Genomic DNA, 24,741 nt, shown 5'->3' with positions numbered 1-24,741 from the left:
CATAAATACTCCAGAATCCCAAAGTTAACTTCAAAGGACATCCTGATTTTATCAAATTTATGACTATAAACTATTTTATCCAGCCTCTAACAAGAGAAAAAAGTAAACATATAATTCACAATATAAGGTGATTCTCCTTTTATTATGGTTACCCAATCATGGATACTGCTATCTTCCTGGGAAATCTGTTAAATAAGTCTCTACCAACAAGAGCAACAAAACTTACTAAACTGATTAAGCATTTTTTTAAAAGATTATTTATTTGAGAGAGAAAGAGAGAGGGGGGAAAGAGAAAGGGAGAGTGAGAGGGAGCAGCAGACTTCCCACTGAGCAGAAAGAGTCTGACGTGGGGGCTCGATCCCAGGACCCTGAGATCATGACCTGAGCCAAAGGCATACGCTTAACCAACTGAGCCACCCACGGGTCCCTGAATAAGCATTGTTAATAACACACAAACCACCCTGGAGAATACCTGGCTAAGAGCCTTTTATTTTTATGTAGTACCTTGTTAATAAGACATCTCAGTAACATAAATATTTATAGGTGTTAAATTGTGAATGTCTTTTTTAAAAAAAGATTTTTAGAATTTATTTATTTAGAGAGAGACACCGTGTGAGCAGGGGGAGAGGCAGAGGGAGAGAATCTCAAATAGACTCCCTGCTGAGGCGGGAGGCTGATGCAGGGCTCAATCCCAAGACCCTGAGATCAGAACCTGAGCAGAAATCAAGAGCTGGATGCTTAACTGACTGAGTCACAGGTGCCCCAAATTGTGAATGTTTTTGAAAGATTATTTGAAAGAGAGGAAATGAGTTGAAATGGGGGAAAAAAGGTAAGACTGTCAAATGAGATGTGGTACAAAGTTAGATAGAAAGCATTTGGAGCCACTTCAGGGTTTAAACTGAGGAAGGAATGGAGCCCCTGCTGAGGTGTTTTTTTTTTTTTTTTACAGATTTATTTATTTTACAGAGACAGAGAAAGGGAGCAGGAGCAGAAGGGCAGAGGGAAGGAGAATTCCAAGCAGATTCCCTGTTGAGCGCAGAGCCCCACATGGGGCTCAGTCTCACAACCATGAGATCATGACCTGAGCCAAAACCAAGAGTTGGATGCTCAACCGACTGAGCCACTCAGGGACCCCAAGACCCTGTTGAATTTATGTTGGGTATTCACCTGTAGCTCTAGGAGAAAGGGTAAAAAACTCAGTTTTCATACTAGATTCTAAAGTTAAATAAGAGATGTTATAACTGATACCAATAAGGGCTGGCATCCAAGGCCATGACATGACCTAGGTAAAAGGCAGACACTGCTACCATGAGGAAATTCTAAAATTAGAAGATCCCAGAAGTAGCATTATTATTCAAGTTTGTTTCTTTATAGGGCAAGAACCAATGAGGCATGAATTCAACACATCAATTCTTTGCATGAGTAACCAAGATGCAACTATGTAAGGGAATTCACACAAGACTGGCATTAGATTTGTATTCTAGCCAGAGATCTGCCTCTAACTTGCTATGGGAACATGGGAATGTTATTAAATATCTATAAATCTCAATTTCCTTATTTCTAAACATTTTACTGAAGTATGCATTTTATGTCAAATTATTCCAATAAAAAACAAATGAACATCAATAATCTCTAGAGTAAATTTAAAATTAGATCAGTATCACAGAAATGCACTGTGTGGGTCTTAAGAAGATTTAAAACTGAACAGCTTCCTACATGTGTTTGCATTCCAAAATGATCACGCATGTTCTGATAAACTTACTATACAGGCTTTTTATTACCTGATCTGAGAAAGTGTATGGTCTAACTTCTTCCATAGAGATGACATAATTGCTGGGACATCATTTGATGTTTCTAGAGCATAAAAGGAAAAGTTTCTTAATAAATACAGTCAAAGAAAATTCATCACTTTAGACACAAAGTGAACAAGGAAAACAAACTTTCCTCTAAGCTGCTGACATATGTCACAAACTAAGAAATAAGCCTATTTTGTAAAATGACCTACAAAGCTATAAACGAGACTGCCTTCTTTTCTTAAGCCATTGAGTATCAGATGCAATATGAGTGGAAATGGGAATTTGTAAAGCCTCTGAAGCTTTTACAGATCAATTTTTTATCTTCTCTGCATTAAAAAAAGACTTTTTTTTTTTAAAGATTTAAGTAATCTCTACATCCAACATGGGGTTCGAACTTACAACCTAAGATCAAGAGTCACATGCTCCACCGACTGAGCCAGTCAGGTGTCCCTCAAAAGGGCAAGCTATTTTAAATCCTTTCTATTTGACATCATATTACATTTGAATGTTAATTAAAATAATCTGATTTATAATAAATATCATAAAGGTTACACAAACTCCTGTGACTATGGAAATTATTTTTCTACAACCAATGTTTTTATGTCCAAATCACTGCGATCACTCAGCAACCCCTTAATAAAAGCCCCACCAGTTACTATACTTAAGTTACAGGTAAAATTCCTGAGGACGGATTAATTTTTTTTTTTTAGAATATGCTCTAAAAGCCCACAGTGATGGGAAACTTCTAGGATATTTAAAATCTTTACTATATACTTATAAAAAAACTCAAACCAGAGAAAGCTACCCAACATAAAAATGGGATTAAACCTTTGTAGTCCAATAGCATATTGTTTCTGAAGTTATTCACACTCTAAATATTCCTGTAAGAATATTTAGGCCTATTACATTTTTTTCTAGTGCTGTGATCTTGGAAAAAGTTATATGGCTTCTCTAATTCTGTTTTCTGATATTTAAAAATTATCTGAACAATCAACACCTGTAACTGGGTTTTTTTAAGAACTGAAGTAAAACAAAGGAAAGCATTCAGCACAAAGCTGCCTAGAGACAAATACCCAAAGTAATAAATAAGCATCTTTCCTTTTTTTCAATGTTATTATTTTATGGTAATTCTTTTGTTAATGTTGTGAATTACAAAAATAATCAGTATTGGAGAATAAAACAAACAATTTTAACTTTCCCCCTAAAATATTAACTTAGGCAAGTATTATTTTATATTCTGGTTAATATAAACCAGAATTTTATGACTGGTTCCTGTGTCGAGATTTAGACTACCAAGACCTTAAAATTAAAATATTGACTTGAAATTTTATAACACACAGAACATGTTCATTAGTTTAGACACTTAGACTTGAGTTTTATTTTTTAAGAAAATTATTTTCTTGTTATATTCTCTAGCTTTCAGATTTTTGCCACTGATTTATTAATCAATATAAATGCAAACTGATTAGATATCTCCCAGTAAAACATATCTCATCATAACTGAGACAAGTTTTCTTTTGGCTTTTAGGAGGCATTAACAGTCTTTAAAAATTGTTTCCAATTAAAACTATTAGATAAATCCTGTGTAAAATAGAAAAGAATCCTTGACCCTCAATTCTTACCTTTTGCTTTCATAGCTACATACTCATTCAGAATTGTTGTCAGGTTTTTTCCAAACAAGGACTGAAAAAAAAAAAGATCAAGCATTATAAAAGTTGTGCAATACTACTAATAATTTCCCACCATGAAACATTTCACTGTATAAAGTTATAAAAGATCTGGATTTTTTTTTTTTTTTTTAAAGATTTTATTTATTTATTTGAGAGAGAGCACATGAGAGGGGGGAGGGTCAGAGGGAGAAGCAGACTCCCTGCCGAGCAGGGAGCCTGATGTGGGACTCGATCCAGGGACTCCAGGATCATGACCTGAGCCGAAGGCAGTCGCTTAACCAACTGAGCCACCCAGGCGCCCAAGATCTGGATTTTTTGATGAAGAACAGATTAGGGTAAGAACAGGTTATCAAAAATGAAGAGTCACTTAAGGTAGGGTTGCATCAAATCTACAAGTCATGAATCTTGCCTGTTTGCATAAGACACTGTGACTGTTTCATTAGCTAAGATAGTCCAAAGGCAGAAAAGCAGTTTTCAGCTGTGGGGTAGGGATCTAGTCACGTAACTTTTTTTTTTTTTTTAAGATTTTATTTATTTATTTAAGAGAAAGTGAGAGGGAGAGAGAGAGACAGAGAGCATGAGCTGGGGGGAGGCGCAGTGCAAGAGGGAGAAGCAGACTCCCCACTGAGCAGGGAGTCCGATGCGGGGCTTGATCCCAAGATCCTGGGATCATGATCTGAGCTGAAGGGAGATGCTTAACCACTGAGCCACCCAGGCGCCCTCAGTCACATAACTCTTTAAAAACAGTAAGGACTCACTCCTAATTTGCCCTTTCTATCCTGAAAGCCATATGAACCTGCCAAAAAACAAAGTGAAAAGACACTGAGCATGAGAGAGCCTTCTCAAGGACGAGCACCTTCCTATTTTCACTTCTATCCTCTCACAAACTTGTTTTCCTCCCCTCCCCCCCGCCCCGCCCCAGTTTCTCCTACTACTAAAGTGCAGGTTTTTATTACCTCAAGTTTGAGGTCATAAGAATCTGGAAGGCTTACTTTCGTATGTAAAAGTGGACATGTTAATTCTTAATTCGTAGAGTCATTTGTTGTGAAGATTAAGTAAGGATACATGAAACATGTCTAAGACAACGTCTAACACAGGACAGGTGATCAGTTTCCTTTTCTCTCCTAAAGATTTCTACTTTGTTCTGTCTTAACTAAAGCCTGAGAAGTTTGGGGATTTGCTTAATACTAACTTGGTCATTCTACCTTGTCTTATATCTAGTAGCTAACATTAATTTGTGAATGACTGGTATCATGTCCCCCAAAATTCACATCAGGACACAGTGGAGAAAGTGGCCATCTATTAAGCTGGGAAGACAGCCGTCACCAGGAACTGAATCAGGAGCACTTTGATCTCAGACTTCCTACCTCCAGACCTGGGAGCGGATCTAGGGGCCAGGTGTGCATGTGGCTACTGGGGGACCACTGCAGCTGGGCCCTCACAGCAGGAAGCTACACAACCGCACCGACACGCTAATCCAAATGAACAAACACACCCGTATCTGTACAGATTTCTACAGATATTAAACATGGCTTCATACTGGGATCTCCGACTACGATTCAACACCACAGATTTCATACTTAGGCTTATCTGTATCTTCTTTCTCCCAGAGTCCTGGCTCCAATTATCTACAATACCATCTTACTTATTTGTTGAGAATGGCTAATTTAGAGGAACTCGGGGGAATTTATTTAAGATTCATTCATGCTGTTGTGTGAATCAACAGTGTGTTGCCTTTTATTGCTTAGTAGTATTTGATTCTATGGCTATACCGTAGTTTACCCACTTACTGGCTGAAGGACAGCATGGTGGTTTCTGATTTTTGACCATCACATATGAACATTAGTGTGCAGGATTTTGGGTGAGTATGTTTTTCAATTCACTTCGGTAAATATCTGGGTGTATGAGTGCTGGGTCTCATGCGTGTTTTATGTATGTTTAACTCATATGTATTTAGCTCAATGTATGTTTAACTTCATAAACAATTGTCAATCTGTTTTCCAAAGTGGTTGTATGATTGAGTTGAATGAGCAATGAATGAATTCCTACTGCTTTGCATCCTTAGTGCTAAGTATCTGACAGTTTTTAAATGTTTTTTACATTAGCCATTCTAATAGGTATATATTGGTATCTCCTTATTCATTTGCATCTTTCCAGTAACAAATGATTTGGAGCATTTTTTTCTTGTTTTTCTCTTTTGGAATTTTTTTTCCATAAGCTTATTGCCATCTTCAGATCTCCTGCCCATTAAGAATTTCGTTTTTTGGGGCGCCTGGGTGGCTCAGTCATTAAGCATCTGCGTTCAGCTCAGGTCATGATCCCAGAGTCCTGGGATTGAGCCCCACATCGGGCTCCCTGCTCGGCAGGAAGTCTGCTTCTCCCTCTCCCACTCCCCCTGCTTGTGTTCCTGCTCTCGCTATCTCTCTGTCAAATAAATAAGTGAAATCTTTAAAAAAATTTTTTTTCTTCGTTTTTTTTAAAAAAAATTAACAGTTTTTTAACACGTATTCTCGGTACAAATTCTTTACCACAGATGTGATAATGTAAATAGTTTCTTTCAGCCTGTGGCTTGTCATTCTTGGAACAGTCTATTGTAGAGCAAAATTTTTAAATTTTTACAAAGTTTAATTTACCAATTTATCCTTTTATTGTCAGTGCTTTTGGTATCACATCTAAAACTCATCACCAAACCCACGTTTACACAAGTTTTCTCAAAAAAAAAAAAAAATCTTACAGTTCTACATTGCACCTTTGGTCTTTTACCCACTTGGGTTAATCTTTATATGAAGTATGTGTAGAGGATCTTTTTTTGAATCTGGATGTCTAATTGTTCTATCTCCATTTGTTGATAAAATTACTCTTTCTCCAGTGAATTGCTTTTGCACTTTGGTCAAAATCAGTTGTGTGTGTGTGTGTCTACATTGGGCTCTATTCTGTTCCACCAATCTAAGTCCCTAACCTTCCTCTAATGCCACTCAATCCTGATTATTAGAGGTTATTAGTAAGTCTTACAATCAAGTAATGGGAGTCTTCCAACCTATCCTTTTTAAAAATTATTTGGGCTACTTTATAGTTCCTTTGCTTTTCCACGTAAAATTTAGAATTCAGCTTGTTGCTATCTACAAAAATGTTTGTGGGGATTTTGATTGTAATGGATATATAGATCACAATAGGGAGAACTGACATCTTAAATGAACACAGTATGTTTGATATTCTCCAGCAGTTTTGGAGGTTTTTTCAGGTTTCCTCCATAGATAAGCACGTTGTCTATGACAACTGAAATGAATCTGAGACATGTTCAAAATAAATTAGCAAAATACTATGTCGGGCACCTGGGTGGCTCAGTTGGTTAAGTGACTGCCTTCGGCTCAGGTCATGATCCTGGAGTCCCGGGATCGAGTCCCACATCGGGCTCCCTGCTCAGCAGGGGGTCTGCTTCGCCCTCTGACCCTCTTCCCTCTCGTGCTCTCTGTCTCTCATTCTCTCTCTCTCAAATACATAAATCTTTAAAAAAAAAAAAAATACTATGTCAAATAATGTAGCTCCAAACTATGTCTATTATATTCCAAATGATGCTCTGTTGGTCTAGTGATATTCTAAAAAGAGGTGACAAGATAACAAAACACCTGTTTTATATTTGTCTAAATTAAGCAAGCAGACATAGGAAAAAATGGGTTGAGATAAGATACCACAGAGCAGGTGGCTTAAATAACAGGCATTTCTTATTCTGGAGACTGGTGAGTCCCAAATCAAGGTGCTGGTCAATTTGGTTCCTGGTGAGGGCCAAATTCCTGGCTTCCAGACATCTCCCTTCTTGCTGTGCGCTCACATGGCATCCCCTCCGTGCCTGTTCAAGGAGAAAGATCTCTCTCTTCCACTTCTTCTAAAGGCAATAATCAGATCCCAAGGGGCCCAACCTCATGACCTAATCTAAACCTAATTAATTCCCAAAGGCCCCACCACTAAACCATCACATTGGTGGTTAGGGTTTCAACTTATGAATTCTGGAGGGACAAAAATATTTAGTCCATAGCAGGCAGAAAACAAGTGAGCCCCAAGACAAGCAGTAGTGAAACTAGTTAGAAATGAGAGTGTCAGGGCCTCTGGGTGGCTCAATCGGTTAGGGATCTGCCTTTGGCTCAGGTCATGATCCCAGGGTCCTGAGATTGAGCCCCGCATTGGACTCTCTGCTCAGCGGGGAGCCTGCTTCTCCCTCTCCCTCTGCTGCTCCCCCTGCTCGCTCACTCGCTCTGTCAAATGAATAAATAAAAAATTAAAAAAAAGTAATGAGAGTATAATTTTTTTTTTTTAAGATTTTATTCACTTGACAGAGCGAGTGAGCCAGAGAGCACAAGCTGGGGGGAGGGGGGGATTGGCAGAGGGAGAAGCAGGCTCCCCACTGAGCAGGGAGCCTGACGCGGGGCTCGATCCCAGGACCCTGGGATCATGACCTGAGCCAAAGGTAGACGCTTAACCACATGAACCACCCAGGCACCCCGAGAGTGTTATTTTGAAACTGATTCTTAGAAGCAAAGTTGCCAGCTTTGGCATAAGTGTGTGAAAAGAAGAGCTGGCCTTCTTTAGGTCTTTCCAGTCATGCATTAATACTAACTATCAAATGTCTACCAATTTTGAAACTGCTAATGAGCTGATGTTAGGACTGCTGTTTATAGTCTCTCATGTTGGTCAATGAGGAACTATTTCCCTTAAGGAACAAATCACTCACCAGTAAGCAGGCTGGAATAAAACCTTCATCTGTACAATGTTCCGCGTATTCTTTTAAATTTGAACTTTCCAAAATAAAAGTTTGGCAGGTAGAAGTGAGGTTTTCCTGTTGTAAGTAACCTAAATGAAAAACAGAAGGTTAGGTAATTCCAGTAACTTCGGTACTTTCGCCAAAATGCAACAGAAATGCAGTTTCATATCACAAATGGAACCTCAGGTGGAATGTGCTGGGTTTCTGCAGCCTTGCCCAGAACCACCAGTTTGTGCTGCAGTACAAAGCAGTCTTCAGAGAATACATGGTTGTTTGATGGAAAAAACTCTAGCTAATCTAAAAACATACGGTATTTGATCAAGTACAATTAATGCACAGTAATGCTTACAAGCGAATCTATAAGTAATGATACGTAAGAGGAGAACTAATAAATGATCCATGTTCTTCTCCATAACCTCCACACTGACCAGGCTGGCAGACAGTTATATAAGTAACTTACTGCATTATCAAAAAACTACATTCTCCCCATGTTGCTATTTACTTGTACATTTCACATATTTGCCTAACGGTTTTAAGAGAAAAATGAACAAGAGATCTGCTTTGAAGGAAAGCAAAGAAAGGCACTCCCTTGATTTTTTAATTTATGCCTTTGGGAATCAAAACACTATTTCAACAACAACGACAGCACTTACATCTAACTGACATTTACGGAACAGTCTTATTATCAGCCCTTGGTACTTGCACACATATGAATGCTTCATTTGTCTTGACTAGCAGCCTATCTTTGTTCTTTTGTTTCTTAGCATTATTGGCGTTTACCTAAACCCACCACAAAAAACAGCAGTATAATACTGAAAGAATATTGGATAGGATATTGGGAGACCAGGTTTTTACTCTGTTCGGTTAAAATAAGCATTGTGAATTTGGGGCAAAAAATATCACGTTATCTTCCAGGACTAGGGTGCTTCATCTGTAAGGCATCACACTTGTCTTGACTTGTGGATCAAATCTGGTGAAATTACTCCCTTGTGTAAAGCCCTTCACTCACTTCCCATAGCACTCAGTTTAAACTTCTAAATTCTGAGCAGCTTCAGCTGGATTGACCATGTAAGGACCTCTAAAAATCCTCTCCTCCATAAAAGCAATGAGAACACTGGCACAAATGGTTAAAAAGAGAAAAACTTTTACAGAACTCAGAAAATAATCAAAGTCTTGGGAGCATTTAAAAAAAATAGAAGAAGGTCAGTAATAATGAACATTGTGGCATTTTAACTTGCTCTATTCTCACGCTCATATCCCCAGCTGAGTGGTATACTTGTTTTAACTGTGATTCCAGGCTGTTGATTTTCAAACAGCCTAGCAGCCCATGGAGGGGTCAGATAGGGCTGGAATTTTTCCAAAGACTCATTCCCATTCCCAGAATACTTTGATCTGTGTAAAAATTACCTGGAAACCTCCACTTGCATGGCTTGTCTTTGAATTCAATCAGAATTTACCCAGTGCAAAGAACCTTCTCCTTTAAGATGTTTGCCTAAAACTATCAGCAGGAATAGCTTAACACTACAGCTACCAGTGACGAAGAGTGGGACAAACAAGCTAAACAAAAAAAACACAAAACATACAGACACACACACACAAAGCTGGGGTATGAGCAGTCCATAGCAGGCTCTGAAAAGTTAGGATATATTCCTGGGATATTAGAAGGACATGTACAAGTGTAGGGCAGTGCACCTACTCAGAAGAGATCTGACAAGGCCCTAAGCCCTCACCTCTGGCTGACCAGTAAGGCTCTGAGTAAGCAGGCTAAGGCAGAGTTGCCAACTGCTTAGCTGAATGTTCAAGCATGCCCCAACATACACACAGCCCCTTGACAAACAATGGGAGACTTATGGACTCCAAGCTTTAAAAAAAAAAAAAAAAAAAAAAAATTCAGTGTCCAATCATAGAATATAAACTCAAAGAATAAAGACTTTACAGATTTAGTTCAGGCAGTTCACAGCAACTGCTGAAACAACAACAAAGAGCCATAACAAACATGAGGGAGGCAGGAGAATTTGATTACAAGAGCTGTCACGTTATATTATTTAAAATGTCTAATTTACAGCAAAAAATATGAGACATGCAGAGAAACAAGAAAGTATGTTTCATATACAAGGCAAAAATAAGGGCGCCGGGTGGCTCAGTCGGGTAAGTATCTGCCTTTGGCTCAGGTTATGATCCTGGAGTCCTGGGATCGAGACCCACATCGGGCTCCCTGCTCAGCGAGGAGTCTGCTTCCCCCTATACCCCTCACCCTGCTCGTGCTCTCGCTCTCTAATAAAAACTTAAAAAAATAAATAAAAACACAAGGCAAAATAAAAGCAGTTAATAGAAATCATCCCTAAGGAAGCCAAGAGTTAAAACTTTAAAAACTTTAGAGTTTTTAACTACAGTTAAAACTTAGTATCAGCTACTTCATTTTTAAAAGATTTGAGAGAGAAATAAAGAACAAGCATGAGCATGGTGGGGAGGGGAAAAAGGAGAGGGAGAGAGAGGGAGGGAGGGAGAGAGATACTTTAGCAGTCTCTGCACTTAGCTCAGAGCCTGATGCAGGGCTCAATCTCATGATTCTGAGATCACAACCTGAGGTGAAATCAAGAGTCGGATGCTTAAACGACTGCCTCACCTAGATGTCCCCAAAATCAGCTGTTTTAAGTAAGTTCAGAGAACTAAAGAAAACTATTCCTAAATATCTAAAAAAAATCATGAGAGCAATGTTTCATCAAAAAGAAATAAGAAAAACAGAAATTATACAAAAAAAAACCAAGCAGAAATTCTAGGGTTGAAAAGTATAACAACTAAAATGAAAAATTCCCTAGAGGGGGGACTCAACAGCAGATGTGAAGAGGCAGATGAAAGAATTAGTGAACCTGAACACAGCTCAAATGAGATTATCCAGCATAAGGAACAAAAACAAAAAAATATCACAAAAAGTTAACAGTCTTTGAGACTTGTGGAACACCATCAGTTGTGCCAACATAAGCATAATCAAAGTCCCCGGGGAGGAGAGACAGAAAAAGGCAGAAGGAGTATTTGAAGAATTAATGTCCAAATAATGAACATCCAAAATTTGAGAATTATTTATTTATCTAGGAAGTTCAATAAATTCCAAGTAGGATACATGGAAAGAAATCCGTATCTAGACATCTCATAATCAAATTGTCAAGACAAAGAGAATTTGGAAAGCAGAGAGAAACAGTTCATCACATCACAAGGGATCCTCAGTAAGATTAACAGCTTTTTTTCTCATGAGAAACCATGGAGGCCAGAGGCAGGGAGATGAGGTAAAGTGCTAACAACAACAAAAATCCAACCAAGACCAGCAAAATCCCTTCAAAATGGAGACATTAAGCTACTCCCAGATTAAAAATACAAAATGAAACAAAACCCAAAGACATTGTTGCCAGCAGACTTGCCCTTTAAGAAATATTAAAGGGAGTCCTTTAGGCTAAAATTAAAGGACACTAGACAGTGAAACAAATCCATGTTAAAAAAACAAAACACACCAATAAAGGTAACTGTACAGGTAAACATAAAACAGTATAAATTACTTTTTGTTTGTAACTCCCTTCTGCTTTAAATGACAACTGTATATAGTAAGTATAAATCTGGGTTGGTGACCATATAATGATGAAGATGTAATTTATATGACTTTAAAAGCAAAAAGGGGGAAGAGAATGGAGTTAAAGAGGAGCAAAGTTTTTTTTATTTAAATTTTTTTTATTGTTATGTTAATCCCCATACATTACATCATTAGTTTTAGATATAGTGTTCCATGATTCATTGTTTGTGCATAACACCCAGTGCTCCATGCAGAACGTGCCCTCCTCAATACCCATCACCAGGCTAACCCATCCTCCCACCCCCCTCCCCTCTAGAACCCTCAGTTTGTTTTTCAGAGTCCATTGTAAAGAGGAGCAAAGTTTTTATATACTATTTAAATTAAGTTGGTATTAATCCAAACAAGATTGTTTTAAGTTACTTGTAACCTCCAAGCAATCACTAAGAAAAAGGCTCAAAAATAAAAAATATAAAGGAAACAACGGGGAGGCGGGGGCGCGCCTGGGCAGCTCAATTGGTTACGTGTTCAGACTCTAGTTTTTGGCTTAGGTCATGATCTTGGGAGCCTGGGATAGAGATAGAGAGAGAGAGAGAGAGAGAGAGAGAGAGAGAGAGACACACACACACACAGCTCTGCGCTCATCAGGGAGTTGGCTTGAGGATTCTCTCTCCCTTAGCCCCCTCCCTGCTCGCCTGCACGTGCTCTCTAAAATAAAAATTAAGAAAAAAAAGGAAACAATGGAATTAAAATGGTAAATTGGAAATATCCAACACAAAAAAGGCAGTAATAGAAGAGTAACAGAAAAAGTAAACATAAAATATATACAGACTACAAGTATCAGAATGGCAAGCAAAATCCTCACCTTATCAGTAATTATATTAAGTGATAACGGATTACACAATAAAAAGGTACAGACACACAGAATGAATAAAAAATACGATCCAACTACATGCTTTCGACAACAGACACACTTTACATTCAAACACACAAATAGGTTGAAAAGAAAAGGATGGAAAAAGATATACCATCATACAGTAACTAAGAGCTGGAGAGGCTATACCATATCAGACAAATTAAGACAAATATTGTTAGTAGACACAAACATAATGATAAGATATTTAATGAATCAAAAAGAGAACAATTACAAGCATATATGCATGTAACAACCAAGGCCCCCAAAAACATGAAGCTGAAACTAACAGAAGTGGAACAAGAACTAGACAATTCAACAAGAGAAGTTACAGACTTCAACATCCTACTTTCAATAATGAATAGACTAGAGAGCTCAGTCAGGAATGAGAAGGCTTGAACACTATAAACTAACTAGACCTAACAGACATCTATAGCCTACTCCACCCAACAACAGCAGAATACACATTCTTCTCAAGTGCATGTGAACATCCTCCAGGATAAACCACACATTAGGACATAAAAAAAGTTTCAGTAAATTAAAAAAGACAAATTATATAGAGTATGCTCTCTGGCAAGACTAAAATTAGAGATCAGTAATAAGAAATTCACAAATATGTGGAAATTAAACAACACTCTCCTAAATAATCAAAGGGTCAAAGAAGAAAACAAAAGGAAAGTAGAAAATATTTTGAGATAAACAAAAACAAAATGCAACATACTAAAACTTATGGATGCAGCTAAAGAAGTGCTTACTGGTATATTTATATCTGTAAATACATTTCAAAGATGAAAGATCTCTAACCGATAACCTATCCTTTCATTTTACGAACTAGAAAAGCAAACTAAACCCAAAAGAAAGCAGAAGGAAGAAAATAAAAGATCAGAGAAGAAAAATGAAAGAGAATTAAAAAATAGAGAAAAATCTATGAAACAAAAAGTTGATTCTCTGAAAAGATCAACAGTAATCAACAATCTTTAGAGAGGCTGACAAAAAAAGAAGACTCAAGTTCCTAAATTCAGGAAGGAAAGAGGGGACATTACTATCACCCTTACCGAAATATTATAATATTTATATTATAAAAGGATACTATGAACAATTATATGGCAACAATTTAGAAAGCCCAGGGGAAACAAATACTTCTTAGACATTAACTGAACTGACTCAAGAATCTACAGAAAATCTGAATAGACCTAAAACAAGTAGAGACTGAACTGTAATAAATATTCTTTTCACAAAGAAAAGCCTAGGATCAAATGGCCTCACTGGTGAATTCTATCAAACATTGAAAGAAGTTTCACCAACTCTTTAAAAAAATAAAAAATAAGAGAGAGGCTGCCTTCCCATTTCAAACGCTGATACTAGTAATAATCTGATACTAAAACCAGACAAAGACATCACATGAAAACTACAAACCAATATCCCTTATGAAAAAGCAGATGTAATAATTCTCAACAAAATACCAGCAAACTAAATCCATTAACATTTGAAAATGATTATACACCATAACCAAGTGCAACTGCGCCTGGGTGACTCGGTTGAGCGTCTGCCTTCGGCTCAGGTCATGATCCTGGAGTCCCTGGATCGAGTCCCGCATCGGGCTCCCTGCTTGGCAGGGAGTCTGCTTCTCCCTCTGACCCTCCCCCCTCATGTGCTCTCTCTCTCATTCTCTCTCAAATAAATAAATAAAATCTTAAAAAAAAAAAGAGTGGTTCAATAAAACAAAAACAAATCAATGTAATACACTCTATTAAAAGAGGGGCGCCTGGGTGGCTCAGTTGTTAACCGTCTGCCTTCGGCTCAGGTCATGGTCCCAGGGTCCTGGGATCGAGCCCCACACTGAGCTCCCTGCTCGGCGGGAAGCCTGCTTCTCCTCTCCCACTTCCCCTCTTGTGTTCCCTCTCTCACTGTATCTCTGTCAAATAAATAAAATCTTTAAAAAAAAAAAAAAGGAGTAAAGTCGGCCCAATACATTGTTTTAATAGAATAAAGAACAAAACCATGTTATCATCTCAACAGATGTAGAAAAACCACTTGACAAAATCCAACACCTTTTCATGATAAAAATATGAGGAATATAAGGGAATTTCTTCAACCAGATAAAGGCATTTGTGAAAATCACACAGCTAACGTAATACTCAGAAGGTTAAAGAGTCAAAGCTTTGCCCATAGGATCAGGGACAAGACCATGCTTGCTCTTGCCGTTTCTATGCAACACTGTACCAGAAGTTCTAGTTTGGGCAATTAGGAAAGAAACTGAAGTAAAAAGTGTCCACATTGGAAAGGAAAAAAAATCAAATGTCCTCATTTGCAGATGACATGATGTCCTAAATAAAAAATTCTAAGGAATCCATGTACACACAGAAAAACTATTAAAGTCATTAAGTGACTTCAGCAAGGCTTCAGGATAAAATCAGCTGCATTTCTATATACTTGCAATGAACAATCCAAAAATGAAAAAAAACAAAAACACAAACCAATTTCATTTACAAAGGCATCAAAAAGAATAAAATATTTAGGAATTAAGTTTAACAAAAGTGTATGATCCTACTAAAAACTAGAAATATTACTGAAAGATATTAAAGAAGACTAAATATAGAGATAGATCTCTCTTGTTTATGGATTAGAAGAGTTAATGTTATTCAGATGTCAATACTCTTAGATTCAATACAATCCCTATCAAAATCTTAGTTGCCTTTTGTGCAGAAATTGACAAACTGATCCTAACATCCACAGGGAAATACAAGGGACCCAGAGTAGTTAAAACAATCTTGAAAATGAAATAGTTGGTGGACTTAACACCTACCCACTTCAAAACATACTACAAAACAATAGTAATCAAGGTAATGTGGTAACTAGCATAAGGATAGACCTATAGATCAATGGGACAGAATTAACATTCCAGACATTTATGGTCAATTGATTTTCAAAAACAGTGCCAAGTCAGCTCAATGGGGGAAATATTAGTCTTTTCAACAACTGGTGCTAAGAGAACTGGATACCCACATGCAGAACAATGAAGCTGGACCAAAACAATGAAGTTATACCTCATACCAAATATGAAAATTAACTAAAAATAGATCAAAGATGTAAGTGTAAGAGCAAAAATTGTCTTAGAACAAAACACAGGTGTAAATATTTTTGATGTAGGATTAGGTAATGGTTTCTTAGGACATCTAAAGAACAAGCAACCAAAGAAAAATTAGATTGAACTTCATCAAAATTAAAAACATTTGTGCTTTCAAGGATACTATGAAGGAAGTGAAAAGACAATGGACAGGGGCGCCTGGGTGGCTCAGTCGGTTAGGTGTTTGCCTTCAGCTCAGGTCCTGGAATCAGCCCGTATCAGGCTCCCTACTCAGTGGGGAGCCTGCTTCTCCCTCTCCTCCCTGCTTGTGCTCTCTGTCCCTATCTCCATCTGTCTCTCGCTCTCTTTCTGATAAATAAATTAAAAAAAAAAAAAAAGACAAGATGATGGACAAAAATTGAAGAAAATATTTGCAAGTCATCTATCTGATAAGGAACTAGAATCCAGAGCATATAAAGAACAAACCACTAAGCAAATGAGAAGAGGCTCAACTTCATCAGTAAATAGGAAAATATAAAATCAAAACCACAACGAGATGTATCAATTCATACCCACTAGGATAGTCAGAATTAAGAAAGATAGTGAGTACTGACAAAGATGTGATGAAACTGGAAATCTCATACATTGCTGGTAGAAATGTAAAATGGTGCAAAATCACTTGGGAAGTTCTCAGAAATATTAACATAGAATTACCACATCACCAAGTGATTCTACTCTTAGGTATATATCTAAGAGAATTGAAACAGTATGTCCAAACAAGATTTGTACATGAATGTTCATATAGCATTTTTTTAATAGCCAAAAAGTGGAAACAACCTAAATGTCCATCAATGAATGGACAAAATGTGGAATATCCATTCGGTGGAACATTTTTCAGGCATGAAAAGGAAGTAACTACTTCAACTTGCTATGACATGTATGAATCTTGAAAACAAGGTTCTAGAAGTCAGATACAAAAGGCCACAAATTGTAGAATTCCATTTACATGTTATGTCCAGAATAGGGAAATCCACAGAAACAAAAAGTAAATTAATGGTTGCCAGAGTTTGGGCGAAGGGGGCAAGTGGGAGTGACTATTAACGGGTCTGGCGTTTCTTTTGAGGATGATGGACATGTTCTGGAATTAACAATTTGGTGATGGTTACAAAACACTGTGAATATACTGAATATTGTGAATATACTGAAAACCACTGAATTTTACTTGTTGTCGGATGTGGATTATATCTCAATGAAAAAATGTAATCCTACATTAACACGTTATATGAAGCTCTACTTGTTTGGCATCCTAATTTCTTCTTTAGCCTTTTATCATGCCATTCCATCTCTCCCAGACTAACTGGTCTTTCAATTCTGCAAATTCACAAATGCTCTGATAGCAAGACCACTGTATACTCCATTCCTGTTGCTTCGACAGCTTATCTTCTTAGCCTAGCTAGTTCCAACTCATTCTTCAGGTCTACGGTTAACTACCACTTCCTCAGAGGCTCTTTTTTTGAATCCTCTTATTACGTGTTATACTCCTCTTATCAGATACTAGATTCCCTTATACTTACCTTTGCAGTAGACTTATCTCAGTGCTGGTATAATACTCAAGTATTTCATGACTAAAGCAATTATTTAGGTCTCCTCCGTATTTAAAATCTACTTCTGTATTTAAAATTCTATTCTTTTCACCTGGAACTTTATCTTTAACCAGGCCCTCCAAGTCAAAAGACTAGAGTGCCTATGAAGTCATTATATATGAAGATTATAAAAGCAAAGGGCAAGAAAATTGTCATCCCATTTTAGAAAATGCCCTAGCTGGGATCTGGGAACCAACTCACCACTTTCTACTTATAGTTGATGAATCAGTTTTCCAACAGCTTGCTCACTAACGCTATAGAGAGAAAATACACAAATAAAAAAACCAAAGATATTGTCCTTTGGATTAGGGGAAGACATTTAGAAACCAGAATATACCTTTTATCTCATATACTAGTACTTCAGTATCTCCAACACTGATGATATGAAATCATCTCAATTATGAAATTAGATCAAAGATAGATTGCTATTTTCCCTTTTTTTATTTTTCACAAGTAACCCAATATAAACCCTACAATTCTACAGCCAGCTGAGAAGCAATCATTTTTATGATGGCTTGCTTTTTAACATTACATTATTTGGAATAACTCAGCTGCTACTAGGATTTCACCAATACAGAAATTTAAAACGTATACGAACCACTGGAGTCACTTTGGAAGCAGGCAGCTGGAGCTTTTTATATGTTTCAAAATTTAAACTGAAGATAATTTCTTTTCATGGGAGAGTTTCAAAAGTATTAAGCACCCCAGATGTATTCATAACCACTTGAGACTTCTAACAGGTGGTGGTGTGAAATCAAATTCCTAATGTGAATTTGCTTTTCTGTAGACCAAACATTCTCAAAAATAACATAGCACTAAGGGGATGAAAATTGGTACAGGAGAGGCAAGGGAACAAAGAGAAGATCACCCTTTTAATGCATAAATCACAGATGTACATACAATACATGAACACTGTATTTGTGACATTAAAGTATCATGTGGGAGATTAGGGGGAAAAAAGTCTAAAAATACTCAAGGGTGTAATAATGAAATAAGGTTGAGAAACAAACCTAGACTGAATGTAGTGATAGAATTAACCTTTCTCAGAAAAAAATACGATCATTAGTGCTAACTACTCTGGCCAAGGAATTATCACAGATCAGACAGTTTACGGTTTATCTTAAGACATTACACTTCAGTATACAGTTGAGAAAAGGCTTGTTAGAAGGCTAGATTACTTCTATAAAGTGCTTAAAAATTATAATGCATTTTAAAATAGCAATATCTAAGATATTTACCTTCTGCTCTTAAAAACATGCCCAACTTTGAGCACTCTAGAGTTCCCATTTTAGATTAGACTTGATGAATTTTGCTTTACTTTATAGAAAAATAAAAGAGCTGAAGTTAATAAACCAATAGTGGAGACAAAATGAAACACTAAAAATAATCCAGAAGAATGTAGGAAAAAAAGAGCAAGTAACAAATGGGACAAATAGAAAACAAATAGCGAGATAGTAGATTCATTTTTTAAAAACTTTTTTTAATTTAGTAAGCCTATGCCCAACGTGGGGCCTGAACTCATGAACTCAAGATCAGGAGTCCCATGCTCTAACAATTGAGTCAGCCAGGCACCCTGAGATAGATTTAAACCCAATTTAGCAATCCTACTTCTCAGTATTTACTCAAATGAAATCAAACATGTCCACACAAAAACTTGTAAGCAAGGTTGTAAACATTTTATAAGTTTAACTAAGTTATATAAAACCCAAATATCCATCGAGTGGTGAATACATGAATGAAGTATATACACACAGTAAAATACAGCAAAAAAAGGGGGGTGAGTGGGATGGATTTATAGGAAGCTTGCCTTAGAGTAGGGTATCTTAAAAACAGAACAAGTTCCTGAATAAATGGACAAAAGAATAAATGAATGGGAAAATGAACAAATGAATAAAAATCTATGATCAAGGACTGTCTTCCTTCAGTATTTTCGGCATTTGAAGGAAAAGCAGTTTACAGCGTATACGTAACCTCCTGGACCTCGGTTTCTCCCATCGTATCATAGAGCAAGCAACTGCTACTTTTCTGGGCCCTTGAGAAGATGAAGAAAGAAGTGAATAAAAGATTTAGTATCGTTGGTCCATAATCATAGAAACCTAGAGTATGTGTAAAGCTATGATGCATGTGTTCAGGGATGTGGGCAGCTAAATCCTGGAAATTCAGGCAGAATGGCTTATTTTATTTTATTCTGCAGCCTGGTTCTGTCTGGTAGCATTATAATCAATTTCTAAAAGAGGAAAGAGACTCCAGCATTCTCCACACGATCCATTTTCCCATGGGTAGAGCTATTCTGTGCTTGTATAGACAACTTCCGCATTTCCCCCAACTCTTCTAATGTGGTTGTTAGATGTGACCATAGGATTACGTTTATATTGAAAGTGTTCCTAGCGACTTTGCTAGTTCCTTTTGGCTTCTACTCAAACTTAACAGAGATTATTAGAATTAGTATTTGTGATTTCACTGTTTTAAATATTTATAGATGCTTAATTCTTAGATACTTCTGACACTGCTACAGACTTATACCCCAAGTATAAACATTCCTTTGAGAGTTTTTATTTTGTTCTGATAGTAAAAACTGTTAGAGGCATATGACTTACACCTGATTTCTAAATGAGATATCCTCTAGCAATCGAAATATCTGATGTGGTTGTTATTATTCCACTGCAAAGTACACTTTACCCCAGGGAATGTGCTCTAAGAGAAAATTAAAACCTAGCCTCCCACATCAAAGCCCATTAAGTCATTAGGTGGCTCTTCAGTATGTGAGCTTCATTTTCTTGCTGGGCTGCAGGGCGCTAGGAGCCCTCCCAGAGACATTAACAAGTGCCTCCTTTAGGCAGATTTATCCAGGAATCACAAAATTTAGACCTGAGATGGATCTTGGGCTTCCTCAATCTGCAGAAGAGGAAACTGAGTACAGAAGACATTAAATAGTTTTTCCAGGATCTACAGCTGGTTACAAGAAAAGGAAAAAACCCCAAATCCCCACAGCATTCTGAAATCACATAGCCCAAGTGGTCCGGAAGGTGGGGCGAATTATTCTAGACTAATGTGATTTGGATGGTGGAATTAGAATACCATCCAGGTTGATGACTGCTTCAGATGAAAAAATCCCAATTCTTCAGGGGCATCTGGCTGGCTCAATGGGTAGAGTGTGAAACTCTTGATCTCAGGGTTTGAAGACCGAGTCCCACGTTGGGTACAGAAATTACTTAAAGATAAATAAAAAAACCAAAACCAAAACCAAAAACACATGTGCAATTTTGGGCAATCTAGAGTTCCCATTTTATTTATTTTTTTAAAGATTTATTTATTTGACAGAGCAAGAGCAGAGTGGGAGGGGCAGAGGGAGAGGGTACACAACCTCCAGCAGTGTCCGTGGGCGGAGCCCCACACGGGGCTCGATCTCACGACCCTGAGATCATGACCTGGGACAAAACCAAGAGTCAGATGCGTAACCAACTGCCCCATTCAGGTGCCCCCTTTCTTATTTTTTATTTCTTTTTAAAAGATTTTATTTATTTATTTTTGACAGAGAGAGAGACAGCGAGAGCAGGAACACAAGCAGGGGGAATGGGAGAGGGAGAAGCAGGCTTCCCGCCGAGCAGGGAGCCCGATGCGGGGCTCGGTCTCAGGACTCTGGGATCATGACCTGAGCCACCCAGGCATCCCTATTTCATTTATTTTTTAAGTAGGCTCCATGCCCAGTGGGGAGCCCAATGCGCAGCTTGAACTCACAACCCTGAGATCAAGACCTAAGCTGAGATGAAGAGTCAGGTGCTTAACCGACTGAACCACCCAAGTGCTCCTAGAGTTCGTATTTTTAGGTTAGACTTGATGTATTCTGTTTTACTTTTGTCCTACGAGTTCCAAAACAATGCTCTAAAGTAATAATTGAGTCCTTCCATATTAACAATATATACATGGTTAACCACTTATTTACTTATAAAAATCTTATTTATCATTGTTGAACACTTGATTGTAATCAATTCTCTATCAGAATAATAGGGGAAGTTTTAAGTATAAATTATTCCAAATCTCAAATGTTACAATGAAAATACAAAATAGGGAGCAATGATCTCTTATTAGAATACAAATAATTACTCTTTCAATTAACATTAGTGATTATTTCTTTTTACTCCTTACTAAAAACATCTTTAGAATAAAATAACTATCCTTTGTGCAAACTTACTGACAAAGATGTACAAATAGGTAAGAAAGCATGCCTGAGTTTCCTTTTTTCTTAATATAATATTGTCCTCAGCCTGCTTTTCAATGGAGGTAGAAGATGAGCACAAGTTAAATAGACTGAAGGGGAAATATAACTGGAAAAGAGAAGGAAAGATAAAATCCTAACTATATCTAGAGTATTCAAATTTTAGGAACTGAGATGCCAAGAGTCTGCCTTCTATTCTTCCTGTTTATGGAGAAGGAAAGCTAAAGACAGAGGTGCCTGATGAAGAAAGCAAGAGACATCAAACCCCCTGACCTGAAAATATCTCCTTTACATATTCTAATAATTTCCCAGAAGTTTCTGAATTATTACTTAAAAATGTAAGCAATTCTTGGGAAGACTTAACATACAGTGCCTTATATTACTAGATCTACAAATAACGAAGTTTCTGTCTATAAGGAAGTTATCTAAACGGACCCAGAAGATACATATGCAAATAACTATAATACAAAGCAAAGATGGTAAGATAATAGGACTTACTTTATGGGAGGAAAGGGACTTGAGAAAGTATTACCAACTTGGGAAAAATTATGAATGTTACAAAGAAGAGGTGAGTCTTGAAGGATGTTTGGGGAATCCCCAAAAAGCTGATGAAAAGTATACATGGAGAACATGTTTGGGGGACGTGCCCAGTTTGGAGAAAGCACAATGTATATGATGGAGAACAGCTGGAGATACAACTGAAAAGACAGAATGGGTAAGGATCCAAAAAAGCTGTAAATGTCATCAATGACATATTTTTATGAATAAAGAGGATATAAAGACAGTCTGATTAATAGAAAACAGAGTAACAATCTGACTAAATGACATATTCAGTAAGCAAAAAAGAAATGTTATGATCACAGTTGCACTTCTGTAGGTATTTACTAAATATTTATAATGTCTTAGCTACGTAAAGGTGAATAGGATCAGTGGCTCTTGACCTTTCAGGTGCGTCAATCTGATTCTGTTTGCCTTCAAATCTCTTCTTCCTCTCTCTTTTGCTCTGAGCTGTGTGATAGGAAACCTGACCCCACACAGGCAATGTTTCCTAGGCTCCATGTCAGCTGGCTTCTGGCTGTGTTCAAACAATGGGAAGCACTGGGGGGGGGGGGGGGGGACTGGACGGCACTTGGAAGAAGCCATGTAGTTTTCCTCCCATCTCTTCTTTGCTTTAGTAGATTCTCCTCTGTGACTACCGCTCCCTCACCAGAAAAGTCTACTTTCCATCTTCAGCAAGAGAACCGGGTCTCTGGACTGCTTCATCTCTCCTAGTCCTCGTCCTTCTGATTATCACAGTGGCTTCCTGCCGTTGCCGCTGTACAAACTGGCTCACATAAGCTGCTTGTCTTCTTAGTTTTTCTATCACCAGTGTAACCAATTCCCTCATTAGATCCCTCCATGTTAAATACTCAGATTGGTTTCAGTTTTCCTGAATGGATTCTGACTCACACAGAAAGAACAAACCTATTTAGAAATCCAAAAAATGTTCTGGCTCCTTCACTCATAAAAATGCCCCACCTGACATAAACCTTTACAGTTTTGGGGGCTTCCAAGAACTTTCAAAGCCTGTCTTATTAATCCCAGATCAAGAAAAATGAGGACAAAAGTTAAGTTTCAGTTTGAGAAGATGAAGTCCTACAGGTGGATGATGGTGATGGTTACAGAACAATGTGAATGTACTCAATGCCAAAGTGTACACTTAAAAATGGCTAAAATGTTGCATATATTTATGTCATGTATATTTCACTAAAGTAAGTAAACACAAGCAAAGCTAAAACATGGTTAAGTAAGGGTTTCACAGAAGTGATGTACAAGGCTGCTGAAGCACTTAAGGAGACATTTATAGTTACACCTGCTAGGAAAGGTGTCAGAGACCGTGGCTTCCACTTGGAGAAACTCCCAAGTAGTTGGCATGCCTGCAGCACAGGGCAGACACTGAAAAGCTGAGATCAAGCAGGAGGGGCAGGCAGGGTGAGTTTCAGAGTAGCCTGTACAACACACTGAGAAAACCGAAGTGGTGTCCCAAAAGTAATAAGCAACACTTTGCTGTATTTTGGCCTGTGTAATATTTACGGAGATTCCAGCAAGACAACTGCTGGACATCGCTGAGGAGCAAGGGCTGGTTACGTGTAGTGACGTTCAAGTCAGTACGGTACGTTGAAGAATGAAAGGCAGGCGGGAAGTAGAGTTCAGTCTTTGATTTGTAAAAGGGTGACACAGAGCATTAAATAGAATTAGACAGAATGTGTGGTGAGGTCTAGGTAAAGTATTTTGGGGTTTGTGTGTGGGAGGGGCACATGCCTGAGGGTAAAGAAACCTAATTATGGGAACTCTAAGGGGAACTACTTCTCTATTCTTAGCATTTAACAGTGTCTGATACTAAGCACCCAAAGATTTCTTTAAAGAACATTATGAAGAAAAGGAGTCAACAAAAAGAGAGGTGAAGATAAGGAGGGGGTACTGAAAGAAGAATCATGACAAAATAATGAAACTGGTACAATTTTAAGCCTCTAAGTTTTGGAATTATACATCTCTGTGTGCTGATATGAGCTTCAAGACATAATATTAGAGTAAGAATGAGTGTGGGGAGACTTTTTTTTTTGTATCATGTATTCTTTTGCACAACTTGAAATTTTGATAACTGCACAATTTTTTCTTTTAGAATACGTGTAGTATGAATGCTTTAGGCAGATTTTTCTTAACAGTAAATATCAACAGCATGACTATATCAGAAACGATGACAGAAGTCCTAAAGAAGGCACAAGGGAGGGGCATATTAAGTAGGATTGGTGGCAATTAAAATGGAATGTGAATGACAAAGAATTTTTAGGGTAAGAAACAATGAATTTGGAATTTTTATCCATTAAAAAAAGTAGGAGTCAAGCAGAGCAGCTGGTTTGTGGAGAATACAATTTGGTGTGAATTATTCCAGGTAGAAAACCATATTGCTTTAAGATCAGTTGTTATTAACCGGGGATGATTTTACCCTCCAGGGAACATACTGACAATACCTGGAGACATTCCTTTTACTGTCATAAGTGGGGGGGAGTGGGGTCTTATTGGCATCTAATGGATAGATGCCAGGGATGCTGCTAAACATCTCACAATGCACAGGACAGCT

General features: G+C 37.6%; 1 protein-coding gene across 1 annotated transcript in view; it reads right to left on the bottom strand.

The window, feature by feature from the left end:
* NPAT (nuclear protein, coactivator of histone transcription) overlaps nucleotides 1-24,741 on the bottom strand; it is a 55,506-nt gene that overhangs the window by 29,246 nt on the left and 1,519 nt on the right. Inside the window, exons 2-4 of the mRNA XM_036087730.2 lie at nucleotides 8,193-8,311; nucleotides 3,419-3,479; nucleotides 1,782-1,854 (exon numbers count right to left, since the gene is read on the bottom strand). Of these exons, the coding sequence (XP_035943623.2) occupies nucleotides 1,782-1,854; nucleotides 3,419-3,479; nucleotides 8,193-8,311 (253 nt within the window). The remainder of the gene's footprint in view (nucleotides 1-1,781; nucleotides 1,855-3,418; nucleotides 3,480-8,192; nucleotides 8,312-24,741) is intronic.

The sequence above is a fragment of the Halichoerus grypus genome, chromosome 11, assembly GCF_964656455.1.
Source record: "Halichoerus grypus chromosome 11, mHalGry1.hap1.1, whole genome shotgun sequence".
In the NCBI taxonomy this organism is placed as follows: Eukaryota; Metazoa; Chordata; class Mammalia; order Carnivora; family Phocidae; genus Halichoerus; species Halichoerus grypus.
Note: the sequence above shows the minus strand (reverse complement) of the source record. Positions and strands in the feature narration are given on the sequence as shown.